Source organism: Phascolarctos cinereus, unplaced genomic scaffold (assembly GCF_003287225.1).
Source record: "Phascolarctos cinereus isolate Bilbo 61053 unplaced genomic scaffold, phaCin_HiC Scaffold_9;HRSCAF=440, whole genome shotgun sequence".
Taxonomy (NCBI): Eukaryota; Metazoa; Chordata; class Mammalia; order Diprotodontia; family Phascolarctidae; genus Phascolarctos; species Phascolarctos cinereus.
Window position 1 is genome coordinate 210,830,082 of NW_027556402.1, and position 17,242 is coordinate 210,847,323.

At 40.5% G+C, this 17,242-nt stretch overlaps 1 protein-coding gene across 2 annotated transcripts in view; it reads right to left on the reverse strand.

Annotated features, from left to right (window-relative positions):
• Nucleotides 1-17,242, reverse strand: part of PDE3B (phosphodiesterase 3B) — a 160,402-nt gene that overhangs the window by 29,250 nt on the left and 113,910 nt on the right. For both annotated transcript variants that reach the window (XM_078148502.1, XM_021005329.2), the window contains exons 10-11: nt 13,699-13,810; nt 1,857-1,970 (exon numbers count right to left, since the gene is read on the reverse strand). In XM_078148502.1, the coding sequence (XP_078004628.1) occupies nt 1,857-1,970; nt 13,699-13,810 (226 nt within the window). The remainder of the gene's footprint in view (nt 1-1,856; nt 1,971-13,698; nt 13,811-17,242) is intronic.

The following is a 17,242-nucleotide window of genomic DNA, read 5'->3' on the forward strand; positions in this document are numbered from 1 at the left end:
GAAACATCAGATTATATATTCTAGATTTCCCTTGTTAGGGTAAATAAAGGTATTATTACCAAATACTTTAAAGTATTAAAATACTTTTTCAAAATAAATCCAATGAAGAAAGTATTCATGTGATTTAAGGGAGAATGTAGCATTACATTTTGGAAACTAGGAAGTTAAAGGTTTAAGTCTGATACATTTATAATATCCAAATAAGAAATACTGGCAAAAGAAGGATCCAAATGAATATTCATTCAGATTAAACTACAACAGGATTCACTGATGTGAATCACTTTGAGAGACAGTGATTTGATTCTACTAACTATTTGATTCACATTAAAAGGAGGTCCATAACAGCCAAATGAGAGAGCTGCTTCTGCATCAGTTTTGTTAACACAGAACCTAACCTCCAGTGCTGGTCTATCAGCTTCTGTGTTTGCCTTTTGTTGCCAGGACGACAACAACAAACCACAATATGACATTGCTGATCAATGAGAAGTGTTACTGGGGCTTCCCATCAGCAGCACGCCAACAGGAATGGGGGGTTTTCAGAGACTTTCCGATTTTCAGGCACTCTTTGATAATATTTTAAATCCTTGTGCTGAGACATTTCAACAAGAGAGTAACAAATAAAACTGATTATAATCTATCTTACCAATGAATACATATTAGTAAAATATTTGAATGTTTCACTAGAGTCAGCACTCTATAGTCTTTGATCCTTATGAAGCTTCTGATGGAAAGACCTTTCCCTTACTGCAGCAGAATCTATGTGTGTTTCTATTTACTACTGACTGCGTATTTGTAGTGCACAAAGCACTACAAATGTATGATTGGTCTCTTACGGGCATTTCTCTGAGGGGAAGTGACCTTCAGAACAAAGGGAAGCAGGTACAACCAAGAGCTGGGCTGGGACTTATGTGAAATGCTAACTGAACACAGCTGGGATCACTCCCCCTAACTCTGCAAACAGGCCAAGAGCTTGTGGAAGCCAGAACTTTGGGAGATGCAACAGGGAACCATATCTTTGGTGCCGGAAAAGAAAGAGAACTGGCCTTAGGTGCCGGCAGGAAGTGGTCATGAACTGGTTAGTTGGCCATGAGATCAACACAGTGAGTCCACATTTGAGACAGGCCTGGATGAGTGCAGAAGGTGATGGAATGGCATTCTACCCAAGGGTAGAGTCAACCTATATGATAGGGTATTACAAATGATAAGGAAAGGATTGGATAAGGAAATCGTGTCAGACATTTATTACTAGATTGCAAATTTCCTACTACAAATATTTAAATGTTCTGTAAACTTCTACACTTGATACTTTTTTAATTTACCTTTTTCCCATAGTGGCTAGTGAAGTCCCTTTTTGAAATACTTCACCTTTGTCTCGAGTGACTAGGGAAAAAGAGTCTGTCTATCCCAAGATATAGAACCCTAGAAATTGGGTGAAGATCAGAGAAAATGGCAGAGAGAGAAAAGGGCCACCATTCCAGCAGCAACTCTATGTATGGGCCTATCAGAAAGTCAACTCATCTGCAATTCCATTATAAGTGTTTTCCTCCTTTCTTCCTGGCATGTTTTCTGGCACAGGCATTAACTAGTCATGCCAAAACACAGAGCTCAATACTAGTTCCTAACCTATAACTTTCACATCCCCAAACCAAAAACCTTTGTAATATGAGCACCCCATAATAATACCCAATTAATTTAGACTTTTCTATATGGAGCAAAATAACTGGTTAACATTATTAACCAAATATTCATTAAAGCAGAAGTTACTGAATTGTCCAGAAAGTACAACAGAGTGTCTTCTACATGGCCTAACTTATTCTCAGGCTTATCCTTAAATATTCCTTTACTGAAGGCAGTACCTGTGCGAATCACTTTCACAAGATCCTGACGGATCTGTTTGAATCCAGGAATCGGCCGAGTTGTCAGGTACCACACTGCATGCAGGACATCTGTAGCATGTACACGATTGTGATCTACAAATCATCAAAACATTAGAGAAATAAATTCATCTATTACACATGAAAGGAGGATTGTGGAAAATGGTTCACTGAAGGAATGTTTTTAAAAAGTCTTATCATATTGTTCAAAACCTAAAAAGATCTCTAAGAAGAAAACTAAGGTACTGTCTCCATTTTATATATTTTTCCTTACCACTCTCTTCTTTTCCACTTACAGTTTACATGTCCACTCATGTTGAAAAATGTCATTTCCCAAAGATTACTCTCACCACTTGCTTTCTCAGGCAAAATTTAAAGACTGACAAGCATTTTTCTCATAACACTGTTTTTATTCTGAACTTAAACACTAAATAAAATGGACATTCTATATACATCCTAAAACAGAAAAGGAGGGTTGTACATGAAATTGCAGACTTTTATTATAAGCAGCTTGCTTTTCAGGTACATAATAAAATCAACCTTCAGTCTTCAAAACTGACCCATATAAAAGCATTTTTTTAAAAGACTGCATCCCTCTCTAAGGGTTACTCATGGATTTGATCCCACTGGATCCCAAAGAACTTTGGCCTGTTCTGTTTGTGACCCTCCTTGGATTGTCAGGTGGCCCCACTGCCACGGTCTCAATGCCAAACTTAGTGCAGACAACCAGTTGGTCAGCTTAGCCCAGAGCAGCTCAGAACTCCTGAGCTCAGGGAATTTCTGAGCTTCAGCCTCCCCAGGAACAGAGAGGAGTGCCTGTGCCAGCACACCCAGCCCAAACAAGTATTTTTAGAGTGTTTTTGGAAGAGAAAAGATAACACAATTACTGACATATCACAATATCTCAAGAAGCAAATGTTTTGAAATAATTTTTTAAAAGAGAAACTGCTACTCACACCAGCAGTTTATTCTCAGATCCAACAGTATTGTGGTTATCATTACAATATTAAAATGCTGGCATCCCCATGTTCTACCCTGGCAATAACTTTGGGAATAAAGTCCTGATCTCTACCTGGGACCCAGTGGATCACTGATCAGAGCTGGACAGAACCTCAGAGGCTGTTTTGTCCAACCTCTTCACTTTAGAAATTCAGAAACTGAGGCTCAGGAAGGTTAAATAACTAACCCAGGAACTCACAGTGAGCCTTAGGGATAGGTGTTGAACTCAGGTCTTCTGACTCTGAGCCATTATTTTCCTTTTTAATATAAAAATCAGAATAGAAAAAATATCATGAGTTCTGATTTACCAAATAAAATGCTCATTAGAACAGCAACTAAGTTGAGAAATCACCCGGAAAATATTCTTGCAGGTCCATTATTTGTTCAGTGAGAATTGGGTCTCAGTCTCTATCTCTTCGGTGTGCATGAACTCACAACTCTAGACAGCCATGATTTTCCAGACCATAACTTGGTTCCTTCCCATCAGCACAGGTAGTAATAACAGCTCAGTATGTTTGTGTTGCTGGATGTTTATGCTTCACAATTTACAAAGCTCTTCCTCAAAACAACCCGGGCAGACAAGTAACTGAAGTATTATCTCCATTTTACAGATAAGGATCCTGAGGCTGAGGCTAAGAACAGGAAATACTAAGTCCTCAGTCCCATGATTAGGCAGCAAAACCTAACCTGGAAATCAGGTCTTCTGATTCCTCCATGATTATCAAATGCTCTGACCACTTCACTACACTATCAGTAGCCCATTTATTTCCTCCTGGGATGGGCATTCTCCATATGCTCCCAAATCACTATTCACAATTTCAAAAGAAGAAAGTTTCCATGAAAGAAGAAAAACACTCTTCTGAAGTGGTAAATGCTATTGTGAATTTATATTAAATAGTGTATAAAAATTACCATCTCCTAGAGCATAGGCCTTTTTTCCCCCTTTCATTCTTCTCCCTCTCCCTCTCTCCCAAAAGCAGAAAAATAAATGATCTGCCTTAGTAATCATGTATCCTTCAAAAGCTGGAGGAACCTAGAAGGGGAAATTCTGTTCGAGATCTGATTCTCACTAACAGGGAGGAAGCAGTTGCCAGAGGAGGGTGGAGGGGGATGACTTAGGGGAAACTGGTAGGGAAGTAACCACTTCATCCTAGTTTGTGAAAGAGGAGAGGAGCTCTGAGCATAGCACAACATACATCTCAGATTTTGGAAAAGCAAACTTCAAAGGATTCAAAGAAAAGACAGGCAGCAGTCTATGAAAATACTTCAGAGAAAATCAGTCTAGGAGGGAAGGGAGATATTCAAGAATAAACCACTGAAGACACAAAGGGAAACAAATTCCAACCCAGAAAAATACTGAGATTTGTCTGAAGAGATCAATGTGGATACACAAAGAATTCACTAATCAATGAACCAACCACAAAGCTGGAAGTCAGGCCAGGCAACAGGAGAGGAATGGAAGGAAGAGCCTGGCCCAAGCCTAGAGAGCACGTCGGTGATATTGGAGTTCATGATGAGCCAGGCGCAGGCATCATTTTTTATAAAGCTTCTAGCAGGAGACCCAGGAGGGTCAGATCAGGACGCATGCTGGGGGTAATGGGATGGTGGGAAATGATCAGAGGTAGGAGGCAGCTAGGGCTGCTTACTTCTGCTTTGGCTTCAGTTCACTCTGAAAATGACTAAATGGAACTGATACCCAGTAAAAGTAAGGAAGAAGCACGAAGAGGGAAGAGATTTTGAATCAAAATCCCCTAACCGGGATGCGGTCCATCCTTGGATCCTAAAAGAACTCCAAGACTTGATCGCCGAGTCACTCATTGTTGACCCTGGAGACGAGTGGAGGCTGGCAGGCAGACAGGCGGAGGCAGAGCGGCGGACGTCCGCAGGCTCAGTCAGCTCCCCACCTTCTGCCAACAGCTCACAAGATATCAGCTGGAAAAGCTGGCTTCGGGGGCCGGCTGTATCTCTTGTATTTCTACAGTTCCAGAGCTACTACAACTACTGAAGCGGAACGTCTATTCTGCAGTGCACAAGAAACTATCCTCTTTCCTACTGTGGGTTTTTCATTGTAATAGAAATGGGTAGCACCTCTTCCATCACCATATTTCTGGGAAGACTGTGCCTTTCGACTCTTCAAAAATGGGTAACAGCTTTAGCAACGAATCTGTGCACCTTCATTAGTTCTGCCAGAAAGTTTGCCAGCTCCAGTGCCTATGGGAAATGAGAGATTCAAGTGTCTGAGTAGCCTTGTGTAACAAGAGTAAGAACAACATTGGTGAACACACAGGATCTTATGGTTCTGGTTCATTTCCCGATCATGCTGGCTCTAAATGTGTAGGTAACAATTACATTACTTTGCTAAGAAACAACTACAAAAGATGAATAACAGTCAGCATCACCACACAAAAGTGTCCCAAACTGGAGCAAAAGAAAATAAACTCATTTGCTCCAGCACAGCTGAAGCCACACCACCTGGATTTTAAAATTGCTCTACTTTGTGATGATGGAAGTGTGAAACACTAGCTCTTTAAACACATTTTTCTGCTTTTCAACTTGAAACCTTAAGAAGTATGTGCTGCCCCCATTTTCTCCAAGAGACAATGAGGCAGAATAGTGCAAGCTCACAAAGAGAAACCACTATTCTAAAGATTTCATCATTTGTTGGAGCTGAAAGGGACCTCATTCGTCACCTAAACCAAACCCATCATTTTCCAGAGAAAGGTACCAGAGCTAGTTAACAACAGAGCAGGATCTGAACACAAGTCTTCCGACTCCCTGCCCAGTGATCTTTCCGTGGCACCTCGATACCTCAAAGTCTGACATACAAATTACTGGAGATTACTGTCCCAATTCAAAGTTTAATTACATCAGAATGCCCCAGTGGCCTCGCAAGATGACTCTCCTAGGAGCCATAAATCTCACAAGCTTGAAAAGTCGTGCTGTTTCCCAATGGATAATGAGATTACCTGGAATCTGCCCCTGAGATAGGGAAATCTACCGTGGTCCCTGGTTTCACATAAGACACCCATTATGTGAAGGAACTCTGACATAATTATCTGCAATGGACTTTAAAACCAATGCAGCAGGGCAGGACCAATTTTTGTCTTTTGAAAACAAACATATGCACTACAGGCTCCAAAGATTTAAATCTGGGAGGGATTTTAGGGTTCATCTAATCTAACACTCTCATTGTAAAAATGAGGCAGCTGAAGCCTAGAGGGGAGGAGGGGCACAACCAGAGCACTCAGAGACAGAAGGGAGCTTAGTGCCAAGTCTGCTGCCCCTCGCCTCGCAGAGGAGATGCCTAAGAGGAGAAGAGCCTGGCTCAAGTTTCCATAAGGAACAGGGACCAGAATAATCAGGATTCTAAATGAAAGGCTTTCTACTGTAACTGCTGCCGCTAGGTTGGTTTTTTGTTTGTTTGCCTTTGGCGGAACTCCCACAGATTTTACTTCCCTGGATAGTGCCTCACTTTTCTAATATAAGCTTAAGTCCAGTTTTCCCATTCCTTCTTATTTAGCTTGCCTAAAGGAATAGGCTGAAGAATGACCAGGGGCACACTGCCAGTGTGGGGCCCCATTCTGGCTGCTTCTTGCCCCCCTCCACCAGGTAGGGCAGAACATGATTGAGGTTTCCCTACAGTTCTCCAGCATTCTCTTTTCTTACACTGATCTGAGATAAGAGGGGTTAAACAGAGGGACATGAGCTGGAAGGGTCTTGTTAGCAATCCCCACAGCCAAGGTACATTCACGACTCTGGGGGTAAGGCAGAGGGGATTACTGAATATCCCCCTCCTTGTGCCATCCCTCTCTTTGCCCTCCCTCCCAAGAGCCACGCCACGCTGAGTGATCAGGGCTGTAGAGAGGATCCTTCAAAACTTTCTGGGGTGCTTTCCCTTTTTCCAGCATCTCCTCTAGACTTCACATTCTGTTTTTAGTAACCAGATTTCTTACAGTAAAACAAACTCCTAGCTTGCATCTCTTGTCGATAAAAGGGACCATGCTTTCCTTTCCTAATGGTACAGAAGGGACTTGGGGACTACTTTCATCCTCTTCCATTAGCTATGGTCTCAAGGGGAAGCCCAATGTCAGAACATTGCCAGTCATAAACAGTCAGCTTAATTTGTTTAGAGACAGGTGAGTGAAGATTATTAACAAAATACAATAAAAACTGCAAAGTCAAGGAAGGGTTAACAAGAGGTTGCTATAAGGTACAAACCATTTATCTATTTTTTATTTCTTTACTCTCTTCACTCTGGAATTACTTCCGAACTAGCTTTCCTTCTTTGCCCTAGAACAATGAAGTTATCCATCTTAATCTTCAGGGGAAAATTATCTAAATGCCATTTTACTTTTTAAAAACTTTATAAAATTTTAATTCTTATTTTTCCTTAAAACAAATTCTATAGGGGCAGCTAGGTAACACAGTGGATAGAGCTCTGGCCTTGGAGTCAGGAGGACCTGAGTTCAAATTCAGCCTCAGACACTTGACACTGTGTGACCCTGGGCAAGTCACTTAACCCTGATTGCCTCACCAAAAAAAAAGGCAAAAACCCCCCAAATTCTACAGAGTGGTACCCCAAAACTTACTAAGATGTTTCAGAAGGGAGGGAGCTCCTGGAATTACCCCAAAGTCTCAGGAGGTCTCTCTTGCAATCTTAAAATGACTAATTGTCAAACTCAATGATTAATCTCCAAACCTCCCAAGTCTGCTAAGATATTTTTAGCAGTTCTACAAACTTTGATTAATTGACTTTATTTCTGTTAACTCCAACTTGGCCAATGTTGGAATGACAGAAAAAAAGGTATCTTACAGGTTTTTTTTTTTTCTTTTCCTATAACCTGATCTTTCATGGAAGGCCTAAAGTAGGAGCTGGTTCTGCATAGCAACCAGAGACACTCAGAAGGACCAATTAATCAGAGGGGTACAGGAAAAAAAAAAACCCAGAGGCACACAGCAGTGCATTTACAGAGTCAAGCAGGGAGGAACTGAGGTGTGCATAGGATATCCTTAGCAGATCGGTTCACAAGTGAGGCCCTGGAGTTTTCACAAAGAAAGGCGAGTGCTGGGGCAGCTAGATGTGCACAGTGGATAGAGTTCCAGCTTTGGAGTCAGGAGGACCTGAGTTCAAATCCGAACTCAGACCTTGACACTTACTAGCTGTGTGACCCTGGGCAAGTTACTTAACCCCAAATGCCTCATCCCACCCCGCCAATAGCAAAATAAAAAGAAAGATGAATGCAATCAAAGAGTGAGCCCAGGAGAATGAAGCAGGAACAAAGGGCAGAGGACTAACCAGATGAAGGAAGTCAGATTCCAGAGAACTAAATCTCCGGGGGCACTCAGTCCGCTGCCACTGGTACTGGAGAATCAGATGACCCCATTCCATATCCAATTCCACTTCTGACACCAATTAATGTCAACTGGACCGGAACCAAACTCTACCCTGAGAATGGCTAGAGCCAAACAGAGCAGGCCAGAGGTAGGTGTGTCAGGGATTAAACAGAAATAGAATTAATTTCAAAGTAAAGAAAGTGCTTGCAAGTAGAAGATTCCCCCCCCCAAAAAAAAGAGGGCTTAACATGCTGGGGCAAAAGCAGGTCTTACATACATAAAAAAACCACAAGTGGGCTGGACCACAACACAATCACTCATAGCAGTTCCCGTGGCAGACTCACGAGTGGACAATGCAAGCGTTCCTGGGTCCTGTGGGAACAGTTCTTAAGTTGACTGTCTTAAACCTTAAGGGTTGTTGAACCTTGTGAGATCATTCATTGGGGTACAGAGCCAGCATTAGTGTGATGGGAACAAGAATGCAGTATAGGGTTTGGCTGCACAAGCACAACAATTCAGAAGCTGTTAGGTATCCGGAGATTTTGATGGATAGCGTTAGGCTACAGCACGTTGGCTCTCAGGTCGCTGGGAAAGAGAGGAACTCCAACAAATCTAAGCAGTTATCGATTAATATGAAAACCATAAATCCCTCAGTGAACACCTGGTGCTGGTCAAAGCAATACATTGTGCCAGAGGGTAAGATCATCCAGAGCACAAAGGACTGCTGTTATCCCAAGATCAGGGCACAGCCTGCTCTCTGGGCCTTAGCTCTGGGAAACAAGGTATCTCCAAATATGGACAGTTTCACCTGCCATTGTTAGAGGCAGGTCTAGTGATGGCCTACTGTTAGTTTAGGTTTCATCTGGGGATGAAGTGAGGCACTGGGGAATCACTGAACAGTTACCAAAGGAGTTTACTTAGCCCTAAACATAGCAAGGATTGGCAATAAGGATATAGTGGCACTTAGTTTCTATCATATGGCCCATCTTTTCTCTATGTGGAAATGGGTGTGGTCAGTCTTCAGATATCTACCAAGTCAGAGGGGCCCCCAACGCCCCATGTGGGTGGAACTTATTATACCCCTAGGTGACCTAGCTGCATCAGATCCTGGACTGACTTTGTCACTTCTTAGGAAAAAACAATCCCTGTTGGGGGAAAAGAGGAAGGCAAAGAGAAACAATCCTAGTAGAGAGCAGTCCTGTCACGCATAAAACAAACATCCATATTTTGAACACAGGCACAGGGTGGCCTAAGGAGGGAAAAAGACCTTGGAAAATGGGAGAGCACAAGATTTGACAAGGATAGCTGTCTGAATTTTTTTAAAAGGGGAAAGAATAAAGCCTGCAAACTCTAGGTCAGTGATTTCAACTTGATCACTAAAGAGATGTTGTTAAACACCTGGAGGGAAATTGGCATATCAAAGATATATGGCTGCATCAAGAATAGGACATGCAAGATGAACCTCATTTCCTTTTTTGACAACAGAATTAAGCTTGTAGATGAGGGAAATGTTATAGATATAATTTACGCAGATTTAGATAGAGTGTAACAAAGGACTGGTCAGTGGGCTCCACCTGGTGCTTGGGACATGCTCCATCTGCTCTACCTGCTAACCATGGAGCCAGACGGAGGCTTGAGGATCTGGCTCAGGCACCATGGGTTTCACCCCAATCCAGGACAGTTCGGGTGCTTATTGTATGGTGACAAAATGCCCTCTAATCAGCAGCTAAGCCAGAGCTGCATATGAATAACAAAGGCACCCACAGACAAACCTTCCCTTTCTGTGGGGCCAGTTTCTAGTGCAAAAGAAGAAAGGCTGTTAACTTCTGGGAAAGGGAGCCCCTTCCCCAGCTGGTCACCAAGGAGCCACAAATACATGGCACCTTTAGTTTCCTCTGTCTCTGTTGTGTTTATTTTTCCCTGATCCTAGGTAAATGAGTATCCCAGAGGGAAGGACCTTGTGGTTTGCAAAAAGTCACAAGATCCACCAGAGGTCAGCACTGGAGGTCACAGAAGATCTGCTGCAGCTGTAGCAGCCAAGCCCAGTGAGCCACTGAAGCCCTGAGCATCACCTGTCTGACTTAGCCCAACAGTGGATTGACCCAGCAGCTGAGACACCACATCAGGGAAGCAAGGAAGTAACTTCTCCTCCTGCCACACCCAGAAGAGAACTTGATGGGAGGAAAACTTAAATGAGCTTTAAATGAGTCAACTAACCCCAGGGACCAACAAGTAGAGGGGAGATTATGCCCTGGGGGAGTGGGATGCCTTTGTACTTTTGTCCTTACTATAATCTCTCTGTCCTTACTGTAATTTCTCAGTAAAAATCTTAACAGATATAAACTGGTCATTTGTGACATCAAGGAGACATCAACTGATCAAAATGATACTGGGGCATTAATCAGTGGTTAGATGATGTTGGGGAGACATTTAACTGCGTGAATGAAATGGGGGAACACAGTGGATGAGGGCGTGGTATGAGTTATTAGAGAACAATTCCACAGTCCCTCGGGTTACCCCTAAGGCCCTCAGGAGCAGAGCACTAGTTGAGCTCCAAGGCCCTGATCCTCCAGTGCGAGTGTGGGCTGGGCTGGACGTCAGTTCAGGCCTGTCTCCGTTTCTATCTGGTCTGTCTGTCTCCCTCTCTCTATACACAAATCTATACATGCAGTGTCCCAAAAGTTTTAGTGTCGTTTTAAGCTTTGATTAACTTCAGATGTATAAATGCTACACATTTACCAAAAGATCATCTGAAATTTTAATTATTAAAAATTCTTTTACACTTAAGTTTTGTAAATTTTGAATAATAACCTTTTACTTTTAACAAGATAAGGCACCCTGACACTATGCATCACATTTTCAACAGGCTCTGGATGTCACTTTCTTAGACAAGTGGACTGGCAGAGGAGGCCAAGGTCCTCTTGCTCAGCCACCTCAGACACTGGATCTTGGACTTCTTGTGGGGTCATATCAAAGCTGTTGTGTATGCATCAAAATCTCATTCTTTAAATGATCTTGAGACTAGGATCACAAATGTAATCCTTTTAGTCATTGAGCAGCAGCTGATTAAAGTTAAAAAGTCTGAAAATAAACTAGTGATATAACACAAGATAGTGTTTGTTGAATTTTAATAAGAAACATCAATATTTTTAAACATTTAAATAATCAACCTTTCAAATGTTTTTATAAGTCTATAGCACTTATACTTCTGAAGTTCTTTTTTTTTATTTTTGTTTTTGTTTTTTGTTTTTTAGTGAGGCAACTGGGGTTAAGTGACTCGCCCAGGGTCACACAGCTAGTAAGTGTCAAGTGTTTGGTCTGAGGCCGCATCTGAACTCAGGTCTTCCTGACTTCAGGGCCTGTGCTCTATCCACTGCGCACTTCTGAAGTTCTTAAAGCTTAAAACTGCACTGAGACTTTTGGTACACTATACATATACACATATGTATATACTACAAAAGCATCTCATACTCCTTTTGTACAGAAGTTAGAGAAATATGTATAACACACTTAATACAATTATGTGGACTCACACCTGACTGGATGGCTGGAGTCAAAAAATAACTGTTAAGAATTTAACGTCACCATGCCAGAAGGTATCTAGTGGAGTACCCCAAGGATCTATAATTTGCCTTGCACTGTATAACATTTTTATCCATGACTTTGATAAAGGCTTGGATGGCATGCTTATCAAATTTGCAAATGGCATCAAGTTGGGATAGTTAGCCAGAGTCAAGATTCAAAAGGATCTTGACAGCCAACTGTATTACACTGAAACTAAAATATTAAATTCAACAGGTATAAATGTAAAAGCCTTACACTTAGGTACAAAAGAATCAGCTCTGCAAATATAAAATGGAGGAGGTATGTCTAAGTAGCAATTGTTCTGAGAAACATCTGGGGAGTGTTAGCAGCCTACAAGCTCAATGAGTCTGCAGCATGATGAAGCAACTAAAAACACTAATGTCATCGTAGGATCCATTAGAAAAGACACAGCTTCTAGGAAGGAGAAGGTGATAGTCCTCCCACTGCATTCTGCCATCCTCAGACCTCGTCTGGACAACTACATTCAGCTGTGTGTACCGTGGGTTAAGACGGATATTCCTAACTTGGAGAATGTCCACAGGAAGGCAACCAGGACAGTGAAGGTCCTTGAGTCTATGTCACATGAAGACTGGCTGAAGGAAATAGGCATGTGAGGAACCCAGAGGAGAGGAGGGATATGACAGACATCTTCGATCACTGTGGAGGTCACTGTGGAGGCCTCTCATATAGAGGAGGTATGAGGCTCGTTCTATATGGCCCCAGAAGGCAAAAATCAAGAACGACAGGTTAGAAGTTGCAAAGAAGCAAAGTGAGGCTTAATGTTAGGACCAAAGTAGAATGGGCCGCTTCCAGAGGTGGTGGGCCCCCCCTCCACAGATCTTCAGGCAGAGGCGAGATGACCACTTGTCAGGAAGATCAGAGGAGGAAGTCCTAGGCTGGACTAGATGGTCACTGAGGTGTCTGCTAATAAATTCTGTCTCTTTCCCATTCATCAATAGCTTTGTGACCCTGAGTAAGTCATTTAATTTCTATGACCCTCAGTTTGCTCATCTGTAAAACAGGAATGATTCTATCTCTAATGGTTATCTCACAGGGTTGTGGTTAAGAAAGTGCTTTGTAAACTCTCAAGTTCCATACCCAGCCCCAAAGTCCTAATGCAGCTTTGAGCTATGATGGCTTCTCAGTCTAACACAGGCATCTGATGGGGAGCCATGGGACAGCACATATAAAGTGCTACATATAAATATCAGTGATTACTATTATGAGTATTGTGTTTACCCACTGAATAGCCATGGATATATTTTCTAAGTTTCCATATATAGTCTTGGTTTTTTTTCCCTGACTAATAAATAAAAGATTCATTCATTTTCCAAGGCAAATTCTTAGCTTTACAAGACATCTTCTACATGCAGGCATCATGACAGATAATATATTGTATCTATCCACATAAAAATATGTTGTGCCCTCAACTCCACAGTACACAAGCAGACCAAAAATCCTGGGTGTAGAAAGACTGTGGAAGAATATCAGATTCGTGTTCATAGAAGACTGACTTCAATTCCCAGAACATTAAACATTTCTCACAAAGCAAAAAAGAAAGTTATAATCATTTCAAGGAAGTATGAGGAAACAGGTCCAATGGTCTATCCTACCTATGAAATGGGAAAATGATATATTTACTGTCTTAGTATGATGCCCATACTTTCAAATTTTAACCTGTTATAAAAACAAATGAGGAAGCACATAGTCTCCTCAAAATCAATTCTTTAGGGAGACACTTCAGTGCATTTAGAAATGTTAAAGAAAAAATGCTTTAAAAAATGATCAGGTTGAGCATTTTCAGAACTACTACAAGTATCTGAAGCAGCTAACCATTTCTGAATGAGTACTTTCCCTTTATGACTCAATTACATTGAAGTTTTATTACATACTAGTTTATACTTACAAGGAATGTCCCGGTAGCCATTTTCTAATGCATGGAAGTAGTTCACAAATTCTGGAACAGGGATTTTGAACATGTCCATCAAACCAGTGTCTTGAAACAAGGTATACATAGTCTAAGAATAAATTCAAACAATTTTCATTTTAAGGATCAGAATTCCTAAGCTCTATAACTAGCTATGGCTCATTTAACGACATGTCACTTTTTAGTTTTCACTTGGATATAGCAATGTTACTCTATTTATGAGATCATTAAGCTGAGTCAGTGCTTCACTAAAACCTCCTCTTCCCCAATTTGTCATCTTGGAAGACCAGAAAAATTATTTTAAACAATCAGAGGGCACCATCTACAAAGAAATTGGGAATATGTAAACCCTAATTCACTCTTTGAGTTGCATGGGAACCTCTCAGTCAACTAGTCCAATTTATTTATTTTACAAATGGGGAAAATGAGAGGATACATGACTTGTCCAAAGTCATGCAACTAGTTGGCTAGTGGAACAGTCATTTGATAAAGCCTTGAACGACTATATAAACTGCAATATCAAATATATCATATAATCTGGAGAGGAGAGATAGGCAGGTTTTGGAGGGATGCAAACATGATTTAATCATTAGAGAAAACCATTCAAAAGAATTTGGCTTGACCATCTAAACAGAAAAGACCAAGTGGATGAAGAAGGTCTACTGCTCAAATCGTGACATGCATTTATATGCATGACACAGAGAACTTATCTGTCAGTGTGTTTATCAGTGTGCAGACCACGAAGAGGGACAAGTTGGGCCCAAAGGTGAGCAAGAGAAGAGTGAGGTGGATTGCTTTTGGGAAAATGAAAAGCTCTTTCAAGGAGCCCAAGCTTTTTCTAAAAACAAAAGGTCCACCTTTTTAACACTAAGTGAGGCTGTATGACAGCAAGAAATGGAATATGACAGCCTTGAAAAAATTGAGAATATTACCTGGAGGCAATGGAGAGAGGTGTGGAACTTTGATGAAGAAGATAAAATATTTCATCCAGGAAATGTATGATTGGAGAAGAAGATGGGGTAGCTCCCTGGACAGTCAGGGCATCTTCAGGAGAAAGTGAAAAGAGCCTCCTGCATGTTGGCTGGACCCACTTGGTTGAACTTACAAGAGGGCACAGAGAAGCTACATTAGAATCTATGTCACGGGAGAGCACACTGACACTGATGATATCACAGATCCACAGGAGTTCCCAGTGAAGAAACTCATGCTACCAACGTAGATCATCAATGATTCTGTGACTTCAAGTCTTATCAGGCAGAGTTTTCTAGGGCACTGTCACCGAGAGGCTACCTAACTTGTCTAGGGCCACCCTGCCCAGTACATGTCAGAGAAGGGAGTTGAATCCACCTGATCCTGAGGCTAAGTATTTATCCAATATACCATGTTATCTCTTTCTAGAGAGAAAGGTAAGAGAATTTTGAAAATCAGAAAATTCCCTGTTTCTCAACACAATCAATCTATCTAGCTTTATATCTATCTATATTTAATAAGGTAAAACTAAGTTAGCCTTTGGCCAGCTTTTCAAAAGCATTTCATCTTTGGAATGAGACCAAGGGGAAAATTTCTGCCTGAAATACAATATTTGTAAATGCTAATGATTCCATCAAAATATTAAAAACAGAATGAGAGGAGGAAGAGAGAAATTAACTAAGAATCTCATTCACTGGGTTTGAATTTCCTTTTTTTTTTTTAAGAATAGCATACTTAGTCTTACCTGTGACAGCTTTGGATTATATTTTTAAACAAATTCATGTGAAGTTTATAAAATGTTTCTATAGGTGGGAAAAGGTACATACAATGGAATAAATTAATAATCTGGACTTGACCTAAAGAGGGAACCCACTATGATGGAAACCTCCAGGCAAAGAACCAAGAGACCTTGGTTCTTAGGTAGGTTCTGCTACTAAACAGATGCCTGAACACTGATAGAGTTCAGCATCCCCCTCTGTACAATGAACAGGTTGGACAGAGGGCCATTAAGGTTCCCTTCTACATCTAACAATTCATGATTAGTATGTTTAACTGCTCAACAAGAACAGTATGGAAGGCGATGCCCTTCAAGGTAATGAATTTCCCATCTCTCGAGGTTTTCAAGTGGAAGCTGAAAGATTCATACTGGGGACATTTAAAGAGGGTTCCTGCTTCAGGTATGGGTTTGAATTAGATGTTCTCTATGGTCCCTCCCAGCTCTAAAGGGATATATTCTTTGGTATAATGATATCCTTATCATTATACAACTGTATTCCTTAAAATGTAGGAGAACGAAACTTAGGTTCAATATCCTTACAATCTTTATATTTATAAATAAAATTATAAAGAGACAAACTATTTTTAAAAATAAGCAATTCCCTCATCCTTATAATCTTCGGAATGAGATCAAGGGGAAAATTTCTGCCTGAAATACAATATTTGTAAATGCTAATGATTCCATCAAAATGTTAAAAACAGAATGAGAGGAGGAAGAGAGAAATTAACTAAGAATCTCATTCACTGGGTTTGAATTTCTTTTCTTTTTTTTTTTTATAGAATAGCATATTTAGTCTTACCTAAGCCTTAATCCTTATAATCTTTTACAAATAAAACTATAAAGAGACAGAAACCATTTTTAAAAATAAGCAATTCCCTCATTGGGAAAATGAACATGCATTACTAAAAGCAGATAAAAATTATTCAGTATTTTCTCTTCTTTAGTATTTCATACTTATTTTTATATACTTACATTGTATTTTAAATGAATGTGGAAATTTTTCTACTTTATCTTGGTGGAGTGTCAGCAAGTTATATTATGACACATGAAAAAAAACGACTAAATAAAATGGTTATCAACTATACCAATGTGACAGAAAATGTCTTTTTCAATTTTGTTCTACTTCCTGAGAATAGAAGATAAAAATGAAGGACAAAAATCATCCTCTCACAGACAACCTGCTTCTGTTAAAACAAAATAGCATCTAAAGTTTCCTATTCAATACCAATGAATAGTGATACCAAAAGATACCAGGTAACGATAACAGCAAACACTCACATAGCACCTACTACGTGCCAGGCACTGTGCTAAGTGCTTTACAAATATATCATCTTATCTGACCCTTACAACAACCCTGGGAGGTAAGTGCTATCATTATCTCCATTTTACAGATGAGGAAAATGAGGCAAACAGGTTAAGTAACTTGCCCAGGATCAAGGTATGGGGCCTGAGTAAGTATAAGTGTCTGAGGCCAGATCTGAACTCATCTTCCGTCATATGTTTACAAGGCCCAGTATATTTTATACACCGGAAGAATTAGTAAATGACTCCTAATGGCTGAAATGAATTGAAACAGTATTAATATCAGACTCACTTTACATAAAATTTAAATCTTCCAAATTATACATGTATATATGGAAATAGCTAATTTAAACAAATTCAGATGCTTATCTCATTTGTTACAACTTTAAATTCCCAGGCATTAGCACAGCTCATCAATGAGCATTGAGTCAATTATGTCAGACATCCTTTGCATTTGCATCCTATTATTTACAC